The sequence below is a fragment of the Ostrinia nubilalis genome, chromosome 22, assembly GCF_963855985.1.
Source record: "Ostrinia nubilalis chromosome 22, ilOstNubi1.1, whole genome shotgun sequence".
Taxonomy (NCBI): domain Eukaryota; kingdom Metazoa; phylum Arthropoda; class Insecta; order Lepidoptera; family Crambidae; genus Ostrinia; species Ostrinia nubilalis.
This window is the reverse complement of record NC_087109.1, coordinates 1,135,619-1,156,689: the sequence shown is the minus strand read 5'-3', so window position 1 is coordinate 1,156,689 and position 21,071 is coordinate 1,135,619. Positions and strand designations below refer to the sequence as shown.

The 21,071-nt window shown below is 39.7% G+C and overlaps 1 protein-coding gene across 1 annotated transcript in view; it reads right to left on the bottom strand.

Moving 5' to 3' along the window:
- Positions 1-21,071, bottom strand: part of LOC135083007 (uncharacterized) — a 167,345-nt gene that overhangs the window by 43,735 nt on the left and 102,539 nt on the right. The window contains exons 4-6 of the mRNA XM_063977769.1: positions 6,291-6,535; positions 5,415-5,545; positions 3,304-3,475 (exon numbers count right to left, since the gene is read on the bottom strand). Coding sequence (XP_063833839.1) covers positions 3,304-3,475; positions 5,415-5,545; positions 6,291-6,535 — 548 coding nt within the window. The remainder of the gene's footprint in view (positions 1-3,303; positions 3,476-5,414; positions 5,546-6,290; positions 6,536-21,071) is intronic.

Sequence of the window (21,071 nt, the reverse complement as noted above, 5' to 3'; positions counted from 1 at the left end):
GATATTTAATAATAGAAAATAGATATTGGCCTTCTAAATATGACTAATATGGTAGCTGTTCGCGATAACCTAAGAGATAAAAATGTCAACTCAACTGTATATTTTCCACGCCAGATAGCCTTTCAACCTTACATTACCGATACCAATTTTTAAAGACCTAACATGATTCATACCCATACCGTTGTAACCGAATTACCAAAATCATTCCTACGCTAGCAACTTGGCCCAATTTTTACAGTTCTACATCCGATTGGCCAGCCGCGATAACCTCTGTCGAGCCCGCAAGGTTACGTCGGTACTCGCGATATTTTCCATGGCGGATAACCCTCGGCCTACGCCCCCTGGCCTCAAAGATACACCGCCGATATTCAATTTATTGGGTATTTGTTCGCAGACAGTGTGCGTTGATTGGCCAGTGACGTCATTATACACCGATACGGGAGTTTATCGTGTCAGCACGTTAAATATAGCGCGATCGTTATCCAGTCATGTGGTGTAAAGTTACTTGAGAAAGGTGCCGCAAAACAACGATAAAAATTTTTGATCTGCGACAGACTGCTGGGCTATTTTATAAACGTTTTAAAAATACAAAAGCTATAAAACCAGGGACTGAGCTGTTTCAATGCCTTTAGAATCAAGTACATATTTAATTTTGCAATCAAAATTACGTTTATGCACATTACTAACTAGGAAATTCAATGCCAATATTAGTTGACCTTTGTTTCAAGATTTCTAACGTCCCTTCGCGGGGACTATTCACATTACGCGATGCTACGACAAACCATTTTTTTAATGTAGTCATGAATAACAATAAATATAGGTTAATAGGTATAGAATAGCAAAGCTGGCTTTTAAACTTCTCACTGTAAGAAATGAGTCTCACCTCAAATGCAGGATTATAGGACTAGCGCTTAGTTTTTTTTTTTATCCACAACGAGGAAGCTCTTGACCTGTATCTCACCTGATGGTAAGTGACGATCAGGCCGAAGGTGGAAGCGAGCTTCACCCGGAATCCTCAACCACGGAGGAACTGGCTATCTTACCTCTAACTGCCGGAACACAACAATGCTGTTAACATTGTAGTTATGGCGACAGACTTAGGTAAGATGGTGGTAGCTAGCCAGGCGGACTTAGAACAAGCCCTACCACCAACCAAACCGAACAGAAAAATCTGCCCCCACTTGGAATCGATCCCGGGACCTCTGCGTCTGAAGCAGGTGGTCTTACCACTAGACCACAGAGGCGGTTAGTGCCTGATGTACAGGAAGACAAGGACATACTATGACTTGACAGGGCATACAATCTGAAGTCTCGCTGACGTTTGACGTTTCAATAACACCCTTCCGTATCGCTCCCATACCTTAGGTACTGATTGAGTTAAGCTATAGTTAAAAATTGGCCAAGTGCGTGTCAAAATTCATGCAATTCATTTCAAAATTTTATTTTACCGTTTTGTCGGCGTAATTAATATACATACCTCCACAAAATTACACCTTTCTAGTGCCAATAGTTTCCAAGCAAAACCTCGGACAGACAGGCAGACATATCGAAACTATAAGGGTTCCTAGTCAGGACTACGGAACCCTAATTTATTATGAAAAATTAACAAACCTGTCTTTAATTATCCCCATTATATCGCTGCTATAAAACTAATCGTTGACGTTACAATGTAAATGCATCAAAAATATCGCCGGGTCAAATCAGTAGCAAGACCGGGTCAGGAGTCAAGCGATAACATAATGTTACTACAATCGTGTATTTTAAAACGATTGCGGGGCAAAGACCGGGTTTGAGACACAGGTCATTGGATGAGCTCATCTTTGCAGATTATACTTTTTAAAGGTATTCGAATCTTTCTACGCGTAAAAAATGGTTGGTTCACAGTAGGAAAAAATATATGCACTAAGAGTAGGCGCACACCGTTGATTTTTCGTCGGCCGATAGCTTAGTCGGGCAGTTGATCAGTATGGGCATGTATGGGAGTGCGCACACTACGCCGATTCGATTTGGCCGATTCTTCATACAATTTAAAATCGGGCACAACTATCGGCTAACTAAAAATCAACGGTGTGCGCGCCTACTAAATCATTACAAGGCAACTTTAAACGTAAAAGACAAACATTATAAGATTAAAAACTAATAGAAATATACGGCGAGAAAAGAATGAACGATATTAAAATTAATACAGTAACGCCATCTATGATGTGTCGACGGAACTACAATGCAACTCATTCAACAAATTGTTGCACTGCTGATTGGATTTTATTACTTTCGCATTTAAGTTCAAAACCGTTCATCGGGACTTTTCTGTAGTCTTTCGTAAATATAAGCGAAAATAAAACAGTTTAGATTATTTTACTGAGGTTACATAACATAGCAACAGTCTACCCTTTTCTCAAGTTTTAAAAGGTCGGCAGGTACTCAAAAAGGGTTAATTACGAGGGTTAAAAATAGTTCTCTTTTCTTTTCCACTTAACAAAGGAAGAAAAGCCACTTGTAAGGTTCTAATTGTTTAAACTTTTTTTTGCTAGGGAAAAGCACGTAACCACAAGTTCTAATGTTGCTGGGTCCTCAGATAAAACTGCTATGATGTCCATGAAATTTGATTGAGAAATTTAAGATTCATGAATTTCATTTTTCTTTACAGATCGTTTGTCACTTATGATGTGGCTATAAATACATTATTAATGTGTGGTAGGTACCTACTTACAACTTTGTAACCACTAATTTTCATCAATAAAACATTATTTTTGCAGATAGAGCATCACTTGCCGGCTCTATCACGTTGGGCCCAACGTTGAGGCCAACGCGTGGAGCTGGCTTAAGACAGCAACTAAAATGTGCAAGTAGTTTCACGAGCCACTATGAGATGGCGCTACCAGTAAGAGCTATACGAATCACCCAAGAACTGAGAGTTGTAAATAATTGTAATGATGAATTATTACGACTGTTTTCTATGTCAATAAGTTTTCCACTTCTGAACTTCTCATACATATCTATCGAGCAACAAACTATGCGAACTGGTTAATTAAACGACTACAGTCTGAATAGAGGTGCTACAGTCTGCCTAGAGGCACTACAGTCTGTATAAGGCTGGTTTTAGTGTCACGCGGACCGTCCGGTGCGAACCCGCTCCGCACGGCCAATCTGTATGAACTTCTAAGGAGCGTTTTAGAGTAATGCGATCCGGAGGAACCGCTCCGCTCACTAGCAGTTCATACAGATCGGCTGTGAGGAGCGATCCGCACTGACAGTCCGCGTGACACTAAAACCAGCCAAAAGGTGCTACAAGATCCCACTCACCGCCTTATCCTTCGGCTCCTTGGTATTTAAGTTATACAGAGTCCCGCGCTTGTATTCATCACCGCACACGTAGCACACCTCCGTCATAGAGTTCTTGTCGGGCATAGACAAGTCCAGGATGTCCCGGTCTGAGCTCGAGTTGGAGTTGCCACTGTATACCGAGACCGTTGATCTGGAATGGAGATTAAGATGGCATAAATTAATATTCGCAAGAAAATATAACTTTCAAAATCAAATAGTTTTTGTCGGCCGTTTGGTGTAGTGGTTCTAAAACGGACTACTATGCCGAGAGGTCTCGGGTTCGATTCCCGGTCGGGCAGAAATTGAAATGATGAATTTTAATTTCTGTGACGGGTCTGGGTGTTACTATGTATAATATGTATGTATTTAAAAAGTATATATGTAGTATATCCGTTAAGCTAGCACCCATAACACAAGCATATTAATTGCTTACTTTGGGGCTAGATAGCGCTGTGTGAAATTGTCGAAAGATATTTATTTATTTATTATTATTATTATAGTTTATTCAGTACATAGGCCCTTTCCAGGGCACTTATACACGTCCAAATATAGCTTGCCCTACCACCACTTCGGGACAACATATGGGCTGGTGCTGAGAAGAAGTGGCGGAAGAAACTCAGAGGAAAAGTCTGTTCAAGCTATGCCTTGCCCAACTGGTGAAGGTTGAGTTTGAGACAGTCTCAGAGGATAGTTGTATTGGAACGCACACCGAGACCATTGTTATAGTAACTAGCGATATAGCGATGCGATCTATGGTGCAGAGAACATAGAAGATGTCTGTTCATTGATGCCATCAAGACGTTAGGGTTATAAGAGTTTGGGAACGGCTGTCAGGAAATCTGACTCCTAGGCAGTACGTATTATAACAGACAAGTAGGACAGCGCTTAGTAACTATATTGTAAGACAAAACTGACCTTCGGCTATAGGTCCAGGCTATGCAGGAGTTGCAGCAGTGAGAAGAAAAGGAGAGGTTCCGTCCTGTAGACGGTGAAGTAGCCCAAAAAAGTGTGGTTTAATTTGCCACAGGAGTTCCAATATTGTAGAATAGAGATGGCATTACTTCCATAGACGGTAACGGCGTCCAGGTGTTTCATCGATCCTCAGAAGAGGTAATGTTGTGAACATAATTTAATGGATGGGGGGATCACTTCCGGTATGGTAAAGGACCACACAATAGGGCAGCTCACCTGACGGCCTCTAGGTATCCCACCTGGTCAGAGGTACTGTTGTGATCCTGACTATATTGTAGAGGTGGGATTACTTCCATAGACGGTAAGTAACACATACATAAAAGTGTAGCTCACCTGACAGCATCCACTGGGTCAGAGGTAAAGTGATCCTAACTATATGACTATACAGGAGTTGCTCTCGGCACGGTATAAGACCGCACAATATGGTAGCTCACCTGACGGCGTCCAGGTATCCCTCCAGGTCAGAGGTACTGTTGTGATCCTGACTATATTGCAGAGGTGGGATTACTTCCATAGACGGTAAGGAACACACAATAGGGCAGCTCACCTGACAGCGTCCAGGTATCCCACCGAGTCAGAAGTAATTTTGTGATCCTGACTATACAGGAGTTGCATTAGAGGTGGGATCACTCCCGGTACGGTATAAGACCACACAATATGGTAGCTCACCTGACAGCGTCCAGGTCCCACTGGGTCAGAGATATTGTTGTGATCCTGACTATCCTGTAGAAGACGTCCACTGCTGGACAAAGGCCTCCCCCAAGGATTTCCACAAAGACCGGTTCTGCGCCGCTCACCTCCAGGCACCTCCCGCGACCTTCACCAGATCGTCGGTCCACCTAGTGGGTTACACGGTTTACGACCACACAATATGGCAGCTCACCTGACGGCGTCCAGGTAGCCCGCCGGGTCAGAAGTAATTTTGTGACCCTGACTATACAGGAGTTGCATCAGAGGGGGGATCACTCCCGGTACGGTAAAGAACCACACAATAGGGCAGCTCACCTGACAGCGTCCAGGTATCCCTCCAGGTCAGAGGTACTGTTGTGATCCTGACTATCCTGTAGAGGTGGGATCACTTCCATAAACGGTAAGAAACACATAAAAGTGTAGCTCACCTGACGGCGTCCAGGTAGCCCGCCGGCTCGGACGCGCCGGAGTGCTGCGAGCCAACGGAGATGACGGACGGGTCCCGCGCCCGCAGGTCTAATACGCCCTCTTCCTCCGCGCCCGCGGGGGGAAACCGCTGCTATAAACACAGAAGCATACCGTTAATAAGAAAGGGCATCTTGTTGATAAATGATGCCATAAAAATAGCAACTACAACCCGAGTCGAGTTAACTGCGCAGGCGCACCTCGCTGGAATGCGACACTCCCTCGCACTCACCCGCACATCTCCCCGTGTTTGCCCCAGAGCGTAGATGTGACGTCATGGCCACCAGGTGCGTTAGTAAACTCGACCGGATTGTAGCATAGGATTAAATTAAAAAAAGCATCTAGACCAGAACATGATTTCGCACTTGAGGCGAAAGCAAAAGCTACCTCATTAAGGATGCTCGTTACAGCGACAATCTTAAGAAGATAGCTTGCAATAGCTTGCTGAAATAACGAAGATTATTTTCTTTGGTGCCTAGGAAAAGCTTACATCTCTACACTGACTGTAAGTACAACTGGCTGATAATTATGAAATCGACTAAGTTCGTAAACCGTAAATTAGATCTCATTTGAAGCAGTTGCCTGCAGCCGCATCTGGCATCCAACCCAAGAACCACCAGACTAGGCAGCTGTGGATTCTTTCTATAAGTCTAGCCGCAGACTGCCGATTTTTAGTTGGCCGATAGTTTAGTCGGGCAGTTTCAGTATGAGCGAGCATGTATGGAAGTGCGCACATTACACCGATTTCGTATCGGCCGATTCTTCATTCGAAATAGGATCGGGCCCAACTATCGGCCAACTAAAAGTCGGTGGGCTAAATCAAACCAAAAGCGCCATACCTCACTCACATTATTAAACTTGGGCACGTGGTTGGTCTCCTTCTCGTCCTTCCTGAAGGGCGAGCCGGCGGGAGCGGGCGCGGGCGCGGTAGCGGGAGCGGTGGCGGTATCAGACGCGTAGGGCCTCGACGCGGGACGAGGGGAGGCGGCCGGCTCGTCCGCGCGCCCCGCCGCCCCGCCCTCACCCCCGCCCGCTAGGCCGAGCATCTGTGCGGCGTACTCCCCTTGGAACGACATGTCGGCGCCTGCGCAAGTAACAAGTGAGTCAATAAAGTGTTAAAAAGTACACTGGATAAGGAGAGATTTCGGGGACTGGTCAATCCAAGTTATTCCAATTTATGTATGCGAGTCATTTCTACTAGTATTTAAGTATGTAATCTGTAAGTCTAGATATTAGCACGTCACTACCTTGTTTAATATACCACGCAATTTTGTATACCCATTATACACTATACAAGAATGCATGGTAAATTCAGTGAACTGCTCCTGAATCGAATGTACCTACTACTGCTATTTCTATTTATTTATATGTATTAACCGGCAGACAGTGGTGACTGAGTTTGTTGCGGCGCTTCTTCTCAGCACTTGCCAAATGTTGGTCTCGAAGCGCTGGTAGGGTAAAAAGATTATGAGACATGTAGAGGCTCCTTAAGAGCAAAATGACGATTTGTAAGAACTATTTATTAGTCTAAACAAATAAAGAAATTTTGACTTTGACTTTGAGCACGAATGATGAACAGCTGAACTGACGGCCGATGGGGCAGCAAGGTTCTGGAATGGAGGCCGCGTACCGGAAAACGCAGCGTGGGACGTCCACCTACAAGGTGGACTGACGACATCGTAAAGGTAGCAGGGAAGCGCTGGATGCAGGCTGCTACCAATCGATCAACGTGGAAAGCATTAGGGGAGGCCTATGTTCAGCAGTGGACGTCCTATGGCTGAAATGATGATGATGATGATGATGAATGATGAACACCTTCATGGACAGTGAACTGCTATAGGGTTACTGTCCGGGAAAGTATTAATTGGTCGCTGGATCAAATCAAATAATTTATTCAGTACCCAGGCCCCTTCTAGGGCGCTTATGCACGTCCTAAATATAGCTTGCCCCATGACCACTTCGGGACAACATATTATGATGCTGAGAAGATCCAAGTGTTGTGTGATCACGGTGAAAAGCCTAAGGAGCACGGCTAATACATAAATACCCTCAGTGTGTCAAAACCTGAAATCGCTAGGTAACCGGGGATTGCGTTATTTGGGATTGGGGTCGTACAATTTTGGCCGGGGTCAATCAATATCATCAAACGAGGAAACTAAAGCGAGAATTGGTAATTTTGTCCTACGACTCCTACGAGTCTCTCGACATACGGTAATTCTTCATAATCATCATCAAATCATTTAGGTCAGGATATGATGGACTACACTCCCCAACACTACACTTTTTTTTAGTCCGTTATGTTTAATATCAAAAAATATTGGACACCTATATTTTTATTTGTCAATCTAACAAATAATTACATAGTTATGGTGCGTTGAAGTTCCGCGCGACGTCACAAAGTGCGGCACTTTTATGCACTCATTGACGTCACGGGCCTCTTCTTATGAACTTTGGCGCGATTTATCTCTTTAAACTTTCATTAGTTTGAAAAAGTGAAAAATACGTGTAGAGTATTTTTTGATAAGTTAACTGATGGACTAATTAAAACTCTTGCTTTTTGACCCAGGAAACATTCCTATTCTAAAATAAACTAACCTATCTATACCCAGCACTTCTGACTGATGTAACCGGTGAAATCGGCAAGCCTCGTACCTCGTACTCTCTCTGTGTCGTCACCCCAGTAGGACAACGGATGTGACTCATCCGCGGCCCTAACTAGTCCGTTTACAACTGTAACATCCTATCCATGCAGCTAGCTTGTTTGTCATTGTTTTTGGGTTTTTTTTTAAATGGCAACTGAACCTCCTCTATGGGAGGTTTATTTGTGCCAATGTCGAGTGTTTATTTTGATACTAGCTTTCCGCCCGCGGCTTCGCCCGCGTGGAATTGGTGGTCTGTCACAGAAAAACTATATCGCGCGCGTCCCTGTTTTAAAAACCGTGATAAAAACTATCCCATGTCCTTTCCCGGGACAGAAACTATCTATCGATGCCAAATTACATCGAAATCGGTTTTGTGGTTTAGGCGTGAAAGCAAGACAGACAGAAACAGTTACTTTCGCATTTATAATATAAGTATAGATTACAAGATTTATATTGACTTCACTTGTTAGTATGTGTCGGACAAATCTTGCAGCTGAATTTAAAACCAAAAATTACAGAGTATAAAAAATGTAGTACTGCCTTCACAAATATTAGAAGTATCTATGGGAAAATTTAAATACTGAAATGACAAGATTTCAAGGAGTTTACGTGCCTATCTCGCATGCAAATAGTTTTACGTAAATAAATACTCATCAATGTAAGCAAAAATTTTCCTTCAGCGGATTTATACACTCGCAACAACAACTAGCGTTTTTATGGGACAGAAGGCAAACGATCAGAAGGTTTTAGTCATATGATCACAGTAATCGTTATTTAATCTATATCTTAAAAGCGAAACTGACTAACTGACTGACTCACTCATCACGAAATCTCAGAAACTACAAGTGCTAGGAGTCTCGAATTTTGCATGGGCGTTCCTTTTAGAACGTAGGTGCTCACTAAGACGGAATTTTGCAAAACTCAACCCCTAAGGATATAAAACGGGATCCACGCGTAAGAAGTCGCGGGCAGCCGCTAGTATAATCTAAATACCAAATACTTATACATATTTAACTAAGCTTTAAAATAAGGCTTAATTTACCTAATAAGCTGACTAGGCCTCTTATGACGTAACGGATTGTTGGCGAGATGGCCCGAGTAGTGGGTCACGGGATCAAGGCGCCACTTTCACTCGGCCGAGGCCGCGCGACCGCGTCAATGACTCCGGCGCATGTATGGCCGCGGCCTGACTGCTAGCGGGGAGATGCGTGTGACGAAGCGATAATAGTACGTAGCATTGCTGAAGTCAGTGGGTTACGAGATCGAAATTAAGGGTCGACTTCAAATGAAAAGCGGATGACAGTTGACAAACAAAAACATGAATACCCTTTAAGAAAAGAGTCACACCACGGGCAGTATGATCCGTATCACGTGAGCCGTAAGCATTTTTCTCAAAATCGCTTAAAAGTTAGCGCGTACGAAATGCAGCAATAGAAGCGATGCTGCAGTCAGTGGGTTAAGAGATCAAGGCAATACTTTCACTACTGGCTGAGGCCGCCGCAGTGACTCACAGTGCATATGCAATGCGCTTGGCTAATAGACAGAATAGGAGTGTAGCATAGCAACAGCATCACTTCAACCGGTAGGTTACATTTAGGACCATTTACATATGTAATGATTTTAGAATTTATATTGTATTTTATACGATTATTGGTTACTTTTAAATAGTTATCGCAACAATTTTAGTATTTTTATTGTATTTTAGAAGAACCCAAAAACCCATTATTAAATTAAAATACTTTATTTGATTACTTCCTAGGCATTTTGCAGACATTAGAATGATTTTAGAATTTATTGTGTATTACATCCAATTATTTCATATTTATTATTTAATTTAATTATTTTAGATTTTTATTGTATACATTTTAGTATTTTAAAAATTAAAAAACAGCTAATTATGAAATAAGTATTGCATTTGACTAGTTCCGGGGCATGCCGTCGATAAGTCGTTTTGAACCGGTCGACTTTCACTCATGGAAGGGGAAGTTACCTTATCGCTGGCATGCCGCTGGACAGTCAGTTCGATTTGAGCGTTCAAAGCAAGAGGTACTATTAAGATGACGTCATAATGTCGGAATTGTGTAAATCAGTGGTGCTGAAATACAAGTTAGAACAACCTACAAGAGTGTTTCATTTCAACTCAGAAGTGGGATGTGATCTACAGCTCATAAGGTACGTTTTTATTTATTTGGTTAAAAAGTAATTGATTTTAAAAGTTCAAGTAGAAAAACGTATGAATATTTCGTTTAATGCATGAAATAGTTATTTTTAAAACAAGGCTAGACGCGCCTTCAGTTTATCAGGCTAGATGCGCCTTAGACTATGACTAAGACTATGACTATGACTATGACCATGACTATGACCATGACTAAGACTTAGTATAACGATGCTAGACGCGCCTCCAGTTTATTAAGCTGGATGCACCTTAGACTATGACTATGACTTAGTATAACGAGGCTAGACGTGCCTCCAGTTTATCAGGCTAGATGCGCCATTGACTATGACTAAGTATGAGAGACTGGACGCGCCTCCAGTTTATTAGGCTAGATGCGCCTTAGACTAGATGCGCCTTAGACTAGATGCGCCTTAGACTAGATGCGCCTTGGACTATGACTTAGTAAAACGAGGCTAGACGTGCCTCCAGTTTATCAGACTAGATGCGCCATTGACTATGACTAAGTATGAGACATGTAGAGGTTCCTTAAGAACAAAATATTCGACCATTTGTAAGTACTATTAATTAGTCTAAACGAATGAAGATATTTTGACTTTTGACTTTGACTTTATAACTATGACTATGACCATGACTATGACTTAGTATAACGAGGCTAGACATTCCTCTAGTTTATCAGGCTAGATGCGCTTTTGAATATGACTAAATATAACGAGGCTAGACACGCCTCCAGTTTATTAGGCTAGTCGTGCCTTGGACTATGACTATGACTTAGTATGACGAGGCTAGACGTGCCTCCAGTTTACCAGGCTAGATGCGCCTTAAGGGCCCCATTGTTTAGGATGTCTCTAGAATAAAAAGCCTTCTATTGCTGACATAACAAGGAAGCCGTCCAGTTGTCACATGAGTTGTGTGTGTAGGTCGCACTGAATAAAATAGAAATATAAATACAAAATCTTTATTTGTGATGCATAAGTATAATAGAAACATGTCACAATGGTATTTTACTACACTTTGCTCAGGGAGCATAATATTAATTGTCAAACAAAAGATTTTTTTAGATTTATTTTTGAGATTTAGATTTTTGGAAAAGAAATGAATCAAACTTTTGCTTAATATAACATGAACATAGCTTCCATATGATGTTGAGTTGATGCTGGTCAGACACAGTTTATTTCGTCGAGTACTTTATTTCACAGTTGAGTACAACGACGACTGAAGATGGAGCTCGTATACCGTCAGCTGACGATGAAATAAGCGTGCTAAGCGGAAGAAGTTGTCGTCGTCGTCCAGTAAGAAGGCGCCACCACGATCGTCTTCTATGGGGCCAAGGTTGAAGAAAAATACGCGAAGGAGCTCATCTTCTTCCAGCTCTACTGAAAGAGCAGTGCCACATGTGGTTCGTAAAATTTCTGATAGACTCTAGTGAAGAAAAGTATTTTTTTCATTGGTAGTCTTTTTTATTGCGCACACATTATTGAATATTACGCATACCTACAGTAAAATGGGAATATTAGCTTATGTAGTAAATCTTTAATAGTAATAATTAAAATAATAAATTATTCGATTATAATGTATAAAGGAACGTTAAAGTAAATGTGCTAAAAAATACATTTGAAAGAAAATATTTTTACACAAGTAAAGTGAATTAATTAATGATTCGTTTATTTTAAAATTGTCATCGGTTCGGACTTTCGGTAGGTACTTTTGCCAAGTACAATATCTTGTCTATCTATAATTCCACTTCAAAAATATATTTCGAATTAATCTGACCTCTGATTACATTAGTCTGACCTAGATAGGACCTGTTTCTAGGTGAAGTAAGGTTTTTCTTCTAATTTAGTTTTCTCAAAGAACTAAATCAGTTAAAAGAACTAAATCAGTTAGCGACTTCAAATAAACACAATATTATTATTACTGTAAGAAGTCATAAAAAAAAGTCATGCAATTTGTATAACTATAAAAAGAACTTAATACCTGTACCAAGGTTTCATAGATAGGTTATGTTAAGTTAGGGTCACTTTTCATTTTTTGGTAGAGCAAAAGATATGAAACGTCAAGGTTCCATAAGAGCAGAAGTTTAAAGTTTTTCTTTCAGTAGTCTTACATTTTTTTATGACAATTTTGTGAGCGCTATTATAATAGCTAATGCAAATAAGAGAATTTTGTCTTTAACTTAGACATTGCAAAAGTTAATTGGCTTGGCTAAGAACTACGGACGTCTGTTAGAGGAAATTTTTAATCCTACTACTTGAAAGGATGAACAGTTTACGTAATTATTTTAATGACAGAAAAAAGAAATATGAGACTGTTTTGGTAAATGAAAATTCCTTTTAAATGTTGGTAGTGAGTGCACTTGTTGACGCAAAACCGATGCTGAAACTAAGTATAGTTTGGCGGATCATTTCAATATCAATTCCAATTGTAAAAGTTGTGGTCAATCATCAGTCATACCTCTGTGTTTAGAGCGAACATAAACAAAAATGTTGATGAGATTGACGCTGTTATAGAAGTGTTAGTGATTGATGATGCATAGCAGACTTCACTGACAATAGACGATTTGACACCATTCCCCATGAAATGACCTGTAAATTACCGTTTTTGAACGCATTGTAATTAAGAAAAGTAGTTTGATTAAATTCACAAAATAGTGACGTCACTTGCTTGTCGTGCCATACAAAATCTATGGGAGTTTGATTTAACAGTTTTTAAAAGTACGTCAATTGACTGGTGGTGTCAACACGTCTATTGGTCAAAACTTCACGTAACTGCAATTTCTCACGGTTTGGAATACTGACATTCTATAAAATTCCTGGCCAGAATATTTTCGAGAGCCACGAAGATGACGGACACAGGTGAATACCAGTTATTTCTAATTTTACAGAGGATAGTTTCTGGCTTTTAGAGTTGCCTTTCGATTTAAATTTTTTGAATAACTTGACACCTGGCGAGCTTAAGGCCGTGGGTTCGATTCCCGCCTTAGGCGGTTCTATATTATCAAGTGATAAAAAAATATATACAGGGGATGTTTAGATAAACTAATATTTTATAATGCGAATAGCTTTCCGCCGAGGGTTCGCCCGCGTGGAATTTTGTTTGTCACAGTTGTTTGTTTTGTATGTCCTTCCCCGGGACTCAATCTCTATGCCAAATTTCATCAAAATCGGTTCAGTGGTTTAAGAGTGAAAGAAAGTATACAGAGTTACTTTCGCATTTATAATATTAATATATAAATTAAACTGGGGGCCAAGTACCGGGTGTTTAAAAGAGCCTTTTTTTAATTCACAACGCCAAAGGTGAAATCGTTTTTAGTAATTTGTCGCCTAGTCCAATAACACTTAAAGCAAATGTTTTAATAGCTACTTCAATGCTTTTTGGAGCATGTCCAATATGTCATGTAAATCGAATTGTAAAAGACCCCTCAGCTATAGATACTCTCGATAGAGCTGATATTATGACTAGGGGTTGCAATCGAATATTCGAATATTCGAATATTCGAATTTAGATTCCAAATTTAATATTCGAATAGTGAATTAACATGTATTCGAATATTCGAATATTACAAAAATAAACAGAAAAGATAGAACGAAGACAACTTAGTGTTTGCAAATGTGGTCGGAGGCATCAAATACATATCACCAACTAAAAGAACTAATCATTGATACTTCCGACTTCATTGGTGAACACTAAGTTGTCTTGCGAAACCAAGGTTCCAAATTACCTGAAAGAGACAACTTTATTGAGCAAAGTCAGCTAACGATGCTGAAGACGGTGGACGGTAACGTTAAGTTCTGGGTGAGATCGAAAAGATTTATGGACAGCTACGTACCTCCAAACCTGTTAATAACTCAGCAACAGATGCAAGAGCTAGGTTAACGCGACACTATACCAAAAACATCTCGTATATCAGCCTATACGAGATTGATTAGGAAGGCTCTCAAACAGCTAAAGAAAAACAAGGCACCGGGTGATGACGGAATAACCTGGGAGCTTCTGAACGCGGGTGGAACACCGAAACTCGTTCCGTCTTACTCTAAGGAACAACGCCAGAGGCATGGGATAGAAGCGTGGTGATGCTTTTCTTAGACTATTAGAAGGCCTTTGATTCGATCGATACTTAGGCAGTGCTGCAGTCTCTTTAGCGGTGCCGTATTGACTATCGGTATATCGAGATGCTGAAATGCCTGTACAGAAACGCTACCATTTCGAGCCAAGTACAGGAGCAGAGCACGAGGGCGATTCCTCTGCAGCGAGGCGTGAGGCACCGAGATGTTATATCTCCGAAACCATTGACCGCTGCATTGGAAGACGCTTTCAAGCTCCTTGAATGGAAAGGATTAGCGAATATATCACTCAGCTTCGGTTTGCTGACGATATTGTGGTCATGGCAGAATCGCTTGAAGACCTCGGCACAATGCTCGAAGACCTTAATCGAGTCTCTCAACAGGCAGGCCTTCGGATGAACATGGACAAACCGAAGCTTAGGTCCAACGTCCATGTTTCGGTTGGAGCTCGATTCTCGAGACTGTTGTGCTGTGTTGACAAGTATGTCTTCCTCTGACAAACGATTCGGCTAGGTAGATTAAATTTCGAGAAAAAGGTAAATCGTCAAATCCAACTCGGCTGGGCAGCGTTCGGGAAACTATACAACATCTTTTCGTCCAAACACCTCAGTGCCTAAAGACGAAATTCTTCAATCAGTGTGTGTTACCTCTACCAGTGATGGCACACGGCTCGGAAACGTGGCCTCTTGCACAGCGTGCTATGGGGAGGGCTATGCTCAGTGTTTCTTTACGAGATTGAATCAGAAATGAGGAGATCCGTAAACGAACTAAAGTCGCTGACATAGCCCGATGGATTAGCAAGCTGAAGTGGCAATGGGCAGATCACATAGTACGCTGAAATGATGGCCGATGGGGCAGCAAGGTTCTGAAGTGGAGGCCACGTACCAAAAAGCGCAGCGTGGGACGTCCACCCACGAAGGTGGACCGAAGACCTCATATAGGTAGCGGGAAGGCTCTGGATACAGGCCGCTGCCAACCAGTCATTGTGGAAGTCATTGGGAGAGGCCTATGTTCAGCAGTGGACGTCCTATGACTGAAATGATGATGATGATGAGAATTTTATAACTGTTTTAATTTAAAAACTATTATTGTTAAATAGTTGAAGTATAGTTCCTAAAGCAATAAAACCAGCAATAAAACATTGATAATTTGAGTATTTTTTATTTTTTTTTAAAGTATTCGAATATTCGAATAATATTCGAATATCACTGAAAAAATATTCGAATATTCGAAATAGAAAACTATCGAATATTTGCAATCTCTAATTATGACTAAGCCCGGACTTAGTTCCGACACGTTCTGGTTAGTTAGATAAGCTGTATACTCTTTTGTGAAATTATCGCGATTGTATTGCTATAAATCTGACTGAGATAGGACGTAGGTACACGTGCAGTCTTTGATGTCAGGATGAAAAATAATGTACAAATACCACCATTACCTACCACTTATCTCATTACAAAAGGGAAAAGGGTTCAGAAATCCATAGATGACTAACTTGATCCATAGCTGCTTATCAATATTATTCAGGACTCTTAAATCATATTTAGGTCAGATCTTGATGATAAAGAGAAAAGTCTTTAATGTTCTGTAGCAGTCACTTACTTTAGTCGATGAAAGACAACTTCCATGAGTTGGAGACACTAGCTGTGGTGTGTGTGCTAAAAAAAAGGTGTATTTATCTTTTAGGACTTAAAAGTTTTTACCGGTTATGCTGCCTTAAGAACCACGTTAAAAAAAAAGAGAAAAAAAAAATAGTTCCGCGAATAGTCCAAATACCAAAATTTAGTCATAGAATCTGACGACAACCCATCCAAAAATCATAATTTCTTCAAATAGCAGATACAGTAAGGTTGATACCAAATTATTTTTAGTGGTCCCACGTACAGCTAGATGGCAAATATGTTGCGCTAATCGTGATGAAATTGAGCATCACAGACATTCAGAAACACATAATATAAGAACACTGTAATTGTACCTATTGGTTTCAAAAACTTGGAAAATTTGTAGAGAAGAAAATTATGTTAAGGCCTTAGAAATACATAATTCTGACGAAAGTACCTTTAGTGTAATCATAAATCGTGACCATAATTCATTATTTGCCAGATTACGGTTACAAATGGATATAATTGGATATAATATTAACGTTTTGACATGTTCTTATAAACTTACTAACTTTCACATGGCAGTCATGGCAAGATACACTGTAATTAAATTGATTATGTACTAACATTTAATGGACGTGTATTTATGTGAAATAAAAATTTAGATTTAAAAAGAGAAGTTTCCAACATATTCGATATGAGAAGTTTTGAGAAAATTATAAAGTAAAACGATTAATATCTAAATTTCATGCAAATATCCGTTATTGGTTATAAAATAAGTCATTACGAATAATATAGATCAGGCGAAAATGTATAAGTACTTACCTACAAGATAACATTTGTTACTGGTTTAATATGAAGAATATAGTTTCTAAAATGCATTATTAATGTTAAAACACTTGTTAACAAGTTGTCATAGAATTGTTTATCATTCTACTATATATGCTCCACATTGTTTTGAAAAGTAATATTAATGATTTTAGAATAAATCCTTATTAGACGTGAATGCCGGGAGGCATCACGGTGTCGGATGGCCGAATGTAATGATTTTAGAATTTATATTGTATTTTATACGATTATTGGTTACTTTTAAATAGTTATCGCAACAATTTTAGTAATTTTATTGTATTTTAGAAGAACCCAAAAACCCATTATTAAATTAAAATACTTTATTTGATTACTTCCTAGGCATTTTGCAGACATTAGAATGATTTTAGAATTTATTGTGTATTACATCCAATTATTTCATATTTATTATTTAATTTAATTATTTTAGATTTTTATTGTATACATTTTAGTATTTTAAAAATTAAAAAACAGCTAATTATGAAATAAGTATTGCATTTGACTAGTTCCGGGGCATGCCGTCGATAAGTCGTTTTGAACCGGTCGACTTTCACTCATGGAAGGGGAAGTTACCTTATCGCTGGCATGCCGCTGGACAGTCAGTTCGATTTGAGCGTTCAAAGCAAGAGGTACTATTAAGATGACGTCATAATGTCGGAATTGTGTAAATCAGTGGTGCTGAAATACAAGTTAGAACAACCTACAAGAGTGTTTCATTTCACATATTTGAAATCGCTACCAAGATTGGTAAATTGTGCAATTAATGTTGCTAAAATCAAACATTTCCTTTCACATCCAAGCACAAAAACGATTTTTTTTATTATGAGTACAAAAAACAGATTCCCGCTCCCATCAAGCCCCAGCTTTACCAGAATAAGCAGCTCTGCATTTAGCAATTAGGCGTTCATACAATTCATACGCGCCCATTCATGCTTGATGTAGGACACGCCACGGCTGAACGGATCGCGATTTATCTACAATTCTCTAATTGATCTATGTGTTCAGGCTCCACTTCAATTATCGATTGCTTAATTGATATCTGTGTAGTTATTAATTTGGTATAAACAGTACATGATTAATTCACGTGTTGTGGATTTTTTATATTCGTTCGTACGCTTGGATAAATATTGGAGTAAGATTGATATAATATGAAGTTAACTGAATTCGGCCGTTGTGAGTTTTTAACTTAATTCTACGAGTGATTCAATATAATATGATCATCTTTCGTAGTTTATTTGAGAGGAAAAAAGTAAAAATAATGAAAACGTTCAAATATTTTGTTCATTTAATTCGTTGTTTCAATAAATAAATTAAGCAATCAATGTTTTTGACTCGAATTTAATATTGTACATCTACATTAATGTAACTCCACACAAAGCTATGAAAGAAATGGCTCTTTGACAGCTTGTAAATAGGCTTATAGTTCTACTAGCTGGCATACAGTGTCTTATTATGAAAACTAACCAACGTAGCAGTCAGAATATACATTTATGTTGCAAAAAAGCAACATTGCAGCATTGCAACATGTCTGAAATAAATTCCCGCCACTAATCTAATTACAAATGCGTTTGTCAGTTGATCGGCAGAACCGCATGCAACATATTAGCAACAATGTAACGCACACGCACCGTTTCATCTTCGTTTCAAATAATGCGACGTTAAATAATTTAGCTGCAGTACCAATAAACGAAGACAGCCGTCGACATGAATCAAAGCCAACCGCGGCACATCGAGGCGAACACTGTGGTGTCTTATGGAGTTGTAATAGAAGCGAGTTTCCAACAAATGTGGGTAGGTTAAAGTGCAGTGCTGTACAATAAGCTGCTAAACCGGCGCGATCCAGTTAGCGCCGGCGCGCGAAGACCGCGAGCTATTTGCAGATGCGAATGCACAGCATTTAGGGGTGTCAAATGTCAAAACATGTCAGCTAGATTGACAGTTGAAGCATGAGACGGGCCGTGGTGATGCAAGATGAGAGGATTGTATTTTTAATCATGTCGTATGTAAGAGATCATCAAGGCATCGTGTGAATACAGTCGTTCATTTAAAATACAAATGGCCGATGACGATGATCTTAAGTTTTGTTAGGCATGTCAAAATATTAAAACCAATTTTTATGAGTGTTGTTACAAATATAGATCGACGGGGGGATATAAAAGATTTTACGACAGTATTTCGTGGTTTTTAATAGGACGCTCCTTAAAACTTCCTGTAACGACCACGCGAACAAAAATTAGTACAAACAATAAAATGAAAAATGAAAATGAAAATGAAAAATGAAAAATGAAAAATGTTTATTTCGTTAACAACAACAATTAATGGAATTTGAGGTGGACTCTTTCTTGTAAGTGCAATGGCACCTGTGCCAGAAGGAGTCGCTCTCCCTTAACAAATTAACAGTAACATTTTTTATTTTTATTTTTTTATCATAACCAAAAAGTAACAAAATCACCACATATTTAGGTTGCGTTTGGTGTGTGTGTGTGTGCTTGTGTGTGTATGTGTGTGCTTGCGTGTGTGTGTGTGTGTGTGTGTGCGCTTGCGCGCGCGCGCGCGTGTGTGTGTGTGTGTGTGTGTGTGTGTGTGTGTGTGTGTGTGTGTGTGTGTGTGTGTGTACACGAGTATTGTATCAAGTAGAGTATTTCAGCAATTTTTCAGTTTCATCATAGTCTAAGGTTTTTAGCCAGTTAATAAGTTTAATTTTGCATTCCCGATAGGTCAATGGGTATATTTCTATTATTTTATTTATACCATTATATAAGTGAGAGGATAGGCTCTGGAATTGATTTTGGGCAAAGGTTGTGTGAGTGACTTGCGTTTCAATTATCTTATGTTTTCTTCTTTTTTGTGTTATAATAGGATTGTAGGCCAATGACTTATGTCTTTTTAATATAGCATGTAAGATGTAAAGTTTCCTAATTGTGAGTAAGTCCACTAAGTCATACAGTAGCGTAGTTGAAAATTTTTTCTGCTTGAAAAACATAACTTTTAATAAAGCTCTCTGTGCTCTTTAAAGTGTGCTCTAAAATAGTCCCTGAAATAAGTGTAAGTGTGTTGTAAGTCTGTGCTCTAAAATAGTCCCTGAAATAACATTTCATAGCTAATGTGACATCAACTAGCTAGAGTAACCTACAATGTATTCAAAATTTCCAACATAAAAAACAGTTCTCGTCTAAAATATGACTTTCACCGGCCAAACGCGACACATATAATTTTCATAAATCCCTACATTTACCACACATTGTGCCACAGCATGTAATTAGTACTAATTCACCACTGTACTGCGACCGCCAGCATACCAGATCGCATGGTGCAGTGTGGGCCGCACGAAACTAAGCTAACACGACACCTGGGTTGTTATAGGCCTGCCTGGAAGTCGATTGTTTGTCGATACAGGACTATTCCCACCTCTCGTTCCCACCACTGCAACTCCTGTGTAGCCAGGATCTACAGCTTGACCGCCAATGAAAACCCAACCAGTGAAGGTCTAATTTGTCCCGGGAGAAAGTTAAACTGTCATTGGACCCGCAACGAAATTAATCAGAAGAACATGAGGAGTTCGAAGTTAAGGTTCGACATCCCTCGATTGCAAAGCGGATGACAGGTGACAAAGAAAAGTTTATTAGTAACCTTTATGAAAAGATATGCACCACGGACAAGCAACATCAAAAGAGGGCCTATCTTATGAGCTATTGCTATATGGATAGTGGATGGGTTGATCACAAACATCACCATATCAGCCACAAGAATTAATTGCTGAACATGGCCACCCTCAATGATTTCCAAATTGGACGGTTGGTAGCTGCCGGCATCCAATGCCTTCCTGCTACCTTTATGAGGTCGTCTGTACTGTGATCTGTCCACCTTGTAGGTAGACGTCTCACGCTGCGCTTTCCGGTACGAATGCCGATTGTATCAATACTGAAATTATGTCGAGAGATATCTCGATATATCTGAGTGATTTCGGGAGCTATCGATAATATTTTTTCTGCAACACTAATTTGTGGACACGACAAGTGGAGGTAATTGGGTGATCTGCACGAAATGTACTAATGTGGTAACGCTGTGCTACATTGTTGTGCCGGTAATGACACATTATTTGTGTCGCAAAATAGTTTTATGGCATGGTAACACGAGTTTTAACGTGATGGATATTGTTGTACTGCGGTTTATAAACTTTAAAATATAGGCTAGATTTACAGAATTTCACAGTGAAGCTGTATTGTCCAGAAAATCCCTTATATCAAATTTATTCAAACACTTTTATGTAAAAAAAAACTCAATCATACATAAT